This window comes from Pyrus communis, chromosome 6 (assembly GCF_963583255.1).
Source record: "Pyrus communis chromosome 6, drPyrComm1.1, whole genome shotgun sequence".
In the NCBI taxonomy this organism is placed as follows: domain Eukaryota; kingdom Viridiplantae; phylum Streptophyta; class Magnoliopsida; order Rosales; family Rosaceae; genus Pyrus; species Pyrus communis.
In genome coordinates this window covers 20,343,307-20,352,511 of record NC_084808.1, presented here as the reverse complement: position 1 = coordinate 20,352,511, position 9,205 = coordinate 20,343,307, and the positions used below count along the sequence as shown (strand labels likewise).

The 9,205-nt window shown below is 40.4% G+C and overlaps 2 protein-coding genes across 2 annotated transcripts; one reads left to right on the top strand and one right to left on the bottom strand.

Moving 5' to 3' along the window:
* The first annotated feature begins 714 nt into the window (after positions 1–714).
* LOC137737035 (COBRA-like protein 7) lies at positions 715–3,922 on the top strand. The gene is made up of 2 exons (XM_068476384.1): positions 715–1,366; positions 2,133–3,922. The coding sequence occupies exons 1-2, from the start codon at positions 814–816 to the stop codon at positions 3,551–3,553; spliced, it is 1,974 nt and encodes a 657-aa protein (XP_068332485.1). The 5' UTR covers positions 715–813; the 3' UTR covers positions 3,554–3,922.
* Positions 3,923–4,669: 747 nt separating this feature from the next.
* LOC137737240 (two-component response regulator ARR1-like) lies at positions 4,670–8,849 on the bottom strand. Its single transcript, XM_068476667.1, has 6 exons — positions 8,397–8,849; positions 7,719–7,871; positions 7,232–7,612; positions 6,805–6,881; positions 5,506–6,660; positions 4,670–5,400 (listed from the first exon to the last, which is right to left on the bottom strand). The coding sequence occupies exons 1-6, from the start codon at positions 8,569–8,571 to the stop codon at positions 5,329–5,331; spliced, it is 2,013 nt and encodes a 670-aa protein (XP_068332768.1). The 5' UTR covers positions 8,572–8,849; the 3' UTR covers positions 4,670–5,328.
* Between the last annotated feature and the right edge of the window lie 356 nt (positions 8,850–9,205).

Below are 9,205 nucleotides of genomic sequence, written 5' to 3'. Positions count from 1 at the left end.
TTATACATGTAAAATGACCTTCGTACAGAGGCCTCTCAAAATTGGGCCCATGTGAGGGCTGCAACGGTTAGGTTGTGGAAAATCAAGCCGAGTCGATGTACACAACTTTGGTATCTACGAAACAACTTGGACAAAAAAGACGTGCCCGCAACATAAGGCCTAATTCATGCGCTCTTCTTCCAATAGAAATGCCTTGACTTTGTTGGTTACGCAATGATTTGTATGAAACCACATGCCTCTTACAGTCTTAATATCCCTGACAACATAAGATACTTGTATTTGATATGACGATTTAGATTAACGTAAAATTTGACTACATAAATACTGTTGTTTAACAAATATAAATTTGATAAGAGAATATTTCTGTCCAAATAAATACCTCACACAAACCGTGTTCAAATGCGGATTCAAAATCAAATGGGAAGAGAGGGGAAGTGTGGGTTCCCGTTGAGACAAAGACAAAGACAAAGGACCCTTTATCTCCAAACGTTACTAATTCTTAAAAACGCATTTATTGCCTTTTGCTTTCAAAGATTACCAAATCCATGAACCTTCTCTGAATCACTCAAGCACGCCAAAACCAAACGACTGCATCAAACAACAATTTAAATATTTATTAAAAAAAAAAAATACAACACTTCTTCAAAATATACAGCTTCTACTAAGCTGTATTTACACACTCTCTCTCTCTCTCTCTCTCTCTACGCGTTTGAAAAAAAGCACACGCCGAAACTCACAAATATAAACACACACTCTCTCTCTCTCCAAATTCAAAAACCCAAACTTTCGAGTCCCCACAAGACCGCAAAAGCCATGGACTCGAGCTCCAGGAACTGGCCTCCGATCTTGGCCCTCAATCTTCTCCTTATTTTCACGATCCTCCCCTACTCACTCGCCCAATCCACCGCCCAAGCTCCGCCGCCGGCCTCCGACTCCTGCAACGGCGTCTTCCTGTCGTACGCCTACACCACCGGAGCCCAGCTCCCGCCCGAGGTCAAAGACCGGTCCCAGCAGCCCTACCGGTTCGAGTCCGTGCTTACGGTGCTCAACAACGGGCTCGACGATCTCAAGTCGTGGAGGGTGTTTGTGGGGTTTACTAACAATGAGTACTTGGTCTCTGCCTCCAATGCCGTTTTGGCCGACGGGGGTAGCATTCCTGGGAGTGTGGGAAACGGCACCGTTTTTGCTGGGTATCCGATGACCGATCTGAAAACGGCTGTTAAGACGGCGGGGGACTTGACCCAGATGCAGGTTCAGGTCAAATTGATTGGGACCCAGTTCGGTGTGGCCCCACCCAAAGTTCCCATGCCTTCCAATCTTACTTTGGCCAATGATGGGTTCGTCTGCCCAGCGGCTGCAATGCAAGGTGAGCTCTTAAACTTCATTTGGGTAATTTGGATTTTTTTTTCTTTTGGTACATTTTTTGGATGTTGCTATTTGATGGTCTTTTATTTGGAGTAAGCAGATCTAATTTAGCTGTTGTGAATTGATTTTTTTTTTTTTTTTTTGAGAAACGTGAATTGAATCCTTTTGATGACTTATACATATGAAGGTTTCAATCATTTGTTTTGAATGTTTATTGTATAACCGTATAGAATCAGTTGAATTTGATGAGAGAATGCTTGTTATTTGGATTGTGTTTAGTGGTTTATTGAACAATTTAATTCAGTATGAGTTGGACCGTGTGAGTCTCATTAGGATATGCATCTGTATGCAAACTGCCTCAAAGCTGTTGACTTGCCTTCAGTCACTAGGAAATTTGTTAGTCTTGGGGTCGTCGTAGTTACAACAGAGAACAATGTCTTCCCTGCTAGTTTTTATGTTTTCGGAAGACAATGGTAGTGGATATATGCAACGAAAAGATATACAGAGAAAAGAATGATATAACATTAGGGTATATCTTTCATTTTTCTTTTGTTGTACTGAGATCATTGGTTTCCATGTTTCGTTCATATTATTAGACAGTCAGTTTAAGGATATTCTTTTCTGTAGACCAACTTGTTTATAATAACCAAATTTTACCACGGTAACATACATTTTGGTTTTTACAGCAAGTTGGGTTTTCATTTTCGACTTTTATTGCCCATGTTAATCAGCACACTCTTACACTGCTCTCGTAATGTTCATCACAGGGACCCATGAAATGCAAGTCTGTTGCACCGTAGACACAAAATTTAAAACAAACATCACCGTGGATGAAAAGTTCCTCCCCCGTCAAAAAGGAGATCTTACAATTATGTATGATGTGATCAGTACTCAGGAGTCAAAATACACGGCGCAAGTTACAATCGCCAACCATAACTCCCTTGGTCGTCTTGATAATTGGAAATTGAGCTGGGACTGGATGGAAGATGAGTTCATATTTTCAATGAAAGGGGCTTATCCATCTGTTGTTGATTCTTCTGACTGTATATTTGGTAAACAAGGTACATTCTACGGGGGTCTAGACTTCTCAACTGTGTTGAATTGTGAAAGACGGCCAGCCATTATTGACCTGCCTCCAACAAAAGCCAATGACACACTTCTTGGTCTGGTCCCTTATTGTTGCCGAAATGGTACTATCTTGCCACCAACAATGGATGCAAGCAAGTCAGTTTCATCATTCCAGCTTCAAGTTTTTAAAATGCCTCCAAATCTCAACCGGTCGCAGCTCTCACCGCCACAAAACTGGGGAATCAACGGCACGCTCAACCCTGATTATAAGTGTGGCCCTCCTGTCCAGGTGAGTCCTAGCCAGTTCCCTGACCAATCTGGCTTGCCAGTGAATTCAACTGCAGTAGCCAGCTGGCAGGTTGTGTGCAATATTACCCAACCCAAGGGAGCAAGCCCTAGATGCTGTGTTTCATTTTCTGCTTTCTACAATGAGTCTGTCATCCCATGCAACACTTGCGCTTGTGGCTGCCCTAGTAATATAGCTCAAACTTGTAGCACAACTGCACCAGCGATGCTTCTCCCACCAGAATCACTTCTTGTTCCCTTTGACAACCGAACTGTCAAGGCAAAAGCTTGGGCTGAGCTTAAACATCTACCAGACCCAAACCCAACACCGTGTGGTGATAACTGTGGGGTCAGCATTAACTGGCATTTATATACAGACTACTCTCGTGGATGGAGTGCAAGGGTCACAGTCTTCAATTGGGATGAAACTGCTTTTGTCGATTGGTTCGCTGCAGTACAACTGGATAAAGCAGGCCCTGGTTTCGAAAAGGCGTACTCTTTCAACGCAAGCCAGTTGGAATTGAATGGTGTCAATAACACCGTATTCATGCAAGGTCTGGAAGGATTGAACTATCTTGTGGCGGAAACAGATGGAGCCAACCCACGGAAGGATCCTAGGGTCCCCGGGAAACAGCAATCAGTGCTCTCATTTACAAAGAAGACTACTCCTGGAATCAATTTGGTTGGTGGAGATGGGTTTCCAACGAAAGTATACTTTAACGGAGAGGAGTGCTCACTTCCTACAATATATCCTAGCAGTGCTTACCGAAAAAGCACATCTATAATTTTCTCAGTTCTCGTAATGGTTGTAGCGTTCGTGGTGATGCAGCAATAGTTGAGGGATGAGGCAATGCTAGATCTTGTAGCTACTGCTGATTTTTTTTTTATTCTTTCAATAGTTTGATTGATATGTGCTCAACAGGGAGGTTTTGTGAAATCCCAACTACCAGAAGACGTGCATGCCATTGCCGGTACTTGCGAGGTTTTTAGGCGGATTTTGGCTGTGACTGGTATTCGTTTGCTTTTCATCTGCAAATGCTGAAGGGAGGATCGTCGACACGCTGCAAGTAACAGCAAACTATATAAAGCAAATGTACTCATATTTTGTATAAACAATATTGAACTAGATGCTTGTTCTTGATTCTTTTTGTTATTTGTGTACACTTTGTTGGTTGTGGAAACGATAATATAGCGTCCAATATAATCGTGTTCTAGAGTCACCCTATTGTTGCCATGACAAGTGTTAATGCCGCTTTTGTCTCCCTAAAAAGAACTCCGCATTTCCCCCCATTTTCGTTTTACACTCGGCATATTTAGGCCTCCGATCGAGTAAAATGACAAGAATGACCTTAAAAACGCGTATTTGTTAATGTCACGCGCCGTTATTTGACAGAAAGGTGAGTGCCAAGTTGTAATGCTATGTGAAGTTTAGTTGGTTAATTGCACAAAACCGGAGAAGTTCAATTCACTAGTTGTGCAGAAAAACAGGTCTTAACAGTGGGATTACAAATTGTTTAAGTTAATCCTTGGTTTTAAACTAGTTTAATTGAATGCCTAATCACATTTTGCGACTTGTTAACCGAAATTATTCTATTCTATTCTATTCTGCAGGCTCTTCCTTCTTTTTTGTTGTGTTTCTTTTTGTGACAGTTGGACCACATCTGATCTTATCCGACCACTTTCATGTTGCTTCTTGCATTATTCCCATTTGCCAATTACTCTCCCTCCTGCCGCACCCACATCTTTTGGCATTGGTGCCTTAAATTAGTGAAACATCACCACTAGGTTTACTTGATTTGCATAAAACTTAGGTAGGGGCGTCGGAACCCGTTATTAGCTTGGAGTTGGAGCTTGCACCAGTTAGGCATGCCTGCCGAAGTTTCTCTCCGAACTTCAAACTCATAAACTTGATAAGTGGATTTTATTTTTGGTCGGGTAAAAGTTAAAAACAGGTAGTAAAACTGAAAGATTATTAAAAATAGAGGACATGTTACATATAAGAAGTGGTTAACACCAAAGCTAAAAAGCAAGAAGGAGAATTCCTAGAAATTCAAGTACAAGAAATGCAACCAAGAAAGAATACCCCCGACTTATGTCTTGAGTAACCAAATGGAATATATGTACAGTCGATTCCTTGAACAAGAACGAAAACGGAACCAACGACGGGGAAAAAGAAATTCACTAACGGCAAACTTCATGCGTCATTGAGAGTTAGAAGAAGTATCAAAGCCTACCTAGAATACTCAAGAGGAGCCTAAAACCGAGGACAAGTTTCACCGGCACCCCTGAAATCGTTGCTTCTTTCAAGTCACTCAAAAATTTGCACGCATGCCTTTGCGTTCCATGCAGCAGTGTTGTGCAGAACCAATATCTTTAGCACATTTGATCTGCCTCAATGATCCATCATCCTGATCTTTTATCTCCTAAAAACAGCAGAACATGTTATTCACAACGAAAGATATGATTTGTGAAATCACGCACTCCGGTTTTCTTTGAAGTAGAAACAAACTTGAATTTCCACCATCTGATTGCAGCAGAAGAAATGACTTCCATTGCAGCAATTATATACACCAGAATTGCAATCATACAAATTACTGTAGGAAGCGCATTCTACACAGGAATATTATCCAAGGAATACCCATCAAAGTCAAACTCATTTTCGGCGGGTCCAAGTCCATCTTGCTGTTGAAAAACAAAAGAAATTTCATGAGTAAATAACCACCTTGATATCTCGAAACATGTAACTAAAAATTCAAATACAGTAACATCTTAAAGCAAAAAACAGACCTGTTTGAGAAGTGCACTCATTAGATCATCCTGACCAAATTGTTCATGAAAGAAGCTAGTTTGAGAAGTTGCATCGGGGACTGTTTCAGCTTTAATCCTAACTGTATTGTCAACAATACGACCGTTAAGGTGTTGACCAGTATTTTGCATATTCCCAAAATGACTGCCTTCCCCCACTGAGAACATAGTTTTTCCAACAATAGATGGATTCCTGCTTTGTCCACCCCTTTGACTAGAAGAAAATCCTTGATGAACTAAAACCGAGGGATCAAGGCTACAGTGTATGGAGTTTGTATGTTGCGACGCATCAAAAGTCAAGCCCACATTCTGCAAGTCCCACTCATTTGACTTGGGCTGCTGTAACTCGTTAAACATATCGTAACTTGGCATAAATCCAGAAGATCTTTTTATGTCAGAAGTCACGTCTTCTAGAAATGCCCCTTTAGATGCGAGGCTGGACATTACTGGTGTACTTCCAAGGGTAAAATTGTTGCCTGGTAGTTGTGAACTGTTGTTTAGGGGATAATTCAACATTGAGGAGTTTTGATGCACTGGATTATATCCCACGCCTCTGCCACTATCAACAATACCATTTCTTCCCAAAACTCCACTACCCATACCATTAGATATGATGGGCTGCCCCATTGATGATGAATGCCGTGGAACATGATTTCCAGAAGTTTCATTCAAGATCTGCCCCCTTGGCTGCGATTGAGGTACCGGCATAAGTAGAGAACTGTTCTGGACTCCATGAGCATTGACTTGCATATTGACAGCTCCAAGGGTTTGTGCAGACTGGTGCAAGTTGGCAAGCTGTTTTGCCTCCATAGTTGTTGGAATTCCATGAAGTAAGTTCATCGGCTTGCCACTGCTCATATGTTGTTGCTTTGGGTTTTCAAAGCTGAATAAGTTCCTTTGATCAACAAGGGGAATAGGTATGCCAGATTTTCCTGTTGACCTCCCAAGTCCGGCTGCTTGGAGTGTGGCAAGGCTTTGAGCAGGGAGTTGACCTGTGACAGCTAGCGTCTGAAGATCGAGCCCATTGAGTGATGACATTGCTCCAAAAGACGCTTCTTGAGGACTCATGAAGGGGTTGCTCAAATTATTCTGGTGCTGAGACACCCCACTCAACCTTCTAAGGTACAGCCTGTATTTCTGTTTCATAAATTTACACGCAAGTTATTCTCAAACAGAAAATATATTTTAACCATGTCACATAAAAACAAGGGAGTTTTGTCGAATTCATATCATAAGAGAATTCCTCCTCATAAGTTTTTATATTATGCATGATTATCATACCTGAAGATGGCTAGCAACATTTTCTCTGGTAAGCCCAGGAACATTCATCAACTCCAGAATTTTCTTAGGCACGGCCTCTGGATCAAATAATTAAGTTTGAATGTTATACAGAATAATTTGAAATAGGAAATGCGACAGACGTTAACTAATCATACATACATAAATCCATGGTTCAACTTTATCTAAAAGCAAAGGAAAGTAAAGTAATTCGTTCTACACGTTGTGATAAAACGTAATTATGAGTCATGCATGCCCATTTCCAGCGCAAAGAGTGTGTACATAAATTCAAACTGACTCAGCTCCTTGTTAAAGAAACAGGTGCAAAACTCAAAGGATCAGAGCACTTGTTTACTCCCAGTGTTCATACATACTAGACTACAGTCAATCAGGAAATATAAAATTGAAAAGTATAGGGAAAAAGACATACTGTCAATGCCTAGTTGATTAACAGCGCCCACAAATTGTTGATGGAGTTCGATTGACCAAACAACCCGCGGCTTCTTTAATGTGGATGAATCATCCCTCTCATCCATCTCTTCTTCCTCATCCTTCCTCCTCTTTGAGTTCTTCCAAGACCCTTCATTTGCCGAGGACGAGTAATCTGCATCTTCGGATGGTTTTTGCTGCCGATCCCCTTCTTCCACACTTCCGGATTGCTCCACATCCTTCCACTCATTCTTTTTCTTACGAACCACGTGCTGCCATATGTTCTTCAGCGCCTCAATGCGAACTGGTTTGATCAGGTAATCACAAGCACCATGAGTCACACCCTTCATGACAACACTTTTTCCATCATCAGCGGACATCACTGTGGAGTGTGGAATCACACGCATCACATATCAGCTCCAAATTAACACATGATTCAGGTTAACAGCAGTTAAATCCATACAAAATTACTAAAACGAGGTACTCACTGATAACAGGCAGGTCCATCTCCAGTCCAACCTGCTCTAGGAGTTTGAATCCATCCATGTCTGGCATGTGCACATCACTGATAACAATATCGTATCCGTTCTTGTTCTCTCGAAGCAGCGAAAGTGCGCTCTCCGCTCGATTACATTTTGTCACTAAAGATCCCAAACCAACCAACTCAATCAATCCACAAATTTAGTACAGAAACAAATTATAGAACAATATCAATAAAACAGGGATATGAATCTACAAAGACAAATTAAAACTCAAATCTATTTTCTGGAACAATACCATTAAAACTTATAAAAACAAAAAAAATAACATTGTACAATCACAAACCATGATTAACAAGTAACAAAATTTAACACAACCCATGATTCAAATCTAAAAAGAATCACAACTGAAACAGTAAAAATATCAAATTATATCTAAATCTTAACTTCTACAACAGGCTCCAAATCCTAACTTCTACCACAGGCTCCAAATCCCTTAAACAATAGCATGAAAAACACAAGTAATTACAACCCAAGCGGTAAAAACTTGTAGTAAATCACCCGCAGGAAAAATAAATCCATGATGTGAGACAAGTAATTGAAATCTCCAGAAGGATTGAAGAAAACCCATGAAGCAAAATCTCTAGAGAGAGAGAGAAGAAGAGCGAGAAACTCAGAAGAGAGTACCTTCATAGAGGCAAGTTCTGAGCATCCTCTCCAAGATCATAAGGCAAGTAGGATCATCGTCGACCACCAGGACTCTCAGTCCCGCAGGAAACTGGTCAGAGACCACATCACCCGATTTCCAAGCTCCACTCGAACTAGCCGTTGACATCGATCCCATGCCGTTGCTCAGATGCATAGCTTCAAAACACCTAAATCTCGGAAGCCGAATAAACAGCAAGATATGTATATATCTAAAAATCCCACAACCAGATAACCCGAATTACACGCTGAAGTTCCGGTTTTGATTCATACCCAATTCAAATTTCAAAGAATCCAGTTGAGCAAAAGCAACAGAATTGGAAAAGATTATTGATTTTCTACTCAGAAATTTTTTGTTATATATATATGTGTGTAAATATATATTCTTCAGATTGAAGTTGAAAGAGTTGGACTTGTCTCTCTCGGCTTCCAAGCTCAAATTGTCTCTGTGTTTTGGGCTTTATTTAAGATTTTAATTATTTATTTGCTAACTTATTTTAATAATTGAATATTTTATTCAGATGTGGGTCACTCCTGAAGGGAAGAGTGGATCCAGCTCATATACAAATATAAATAAATAAATAATTAACTTGATTAACTAACAAGATCCTTCCTTAATTCACTCACAAATAATGCTTGGTCTGGTGTTTTTACCCTTTTACTACTTACCATTTGTGTTAATTTTTCCCTTTTATTTCTGGTATTTACCTTCCCGTTTTATCTGTTTGCTGTTTTTACTGCAACAGAAATTTAGTGGTTAAGGTTTGACCTTTCCAATAATCAAATGGTTG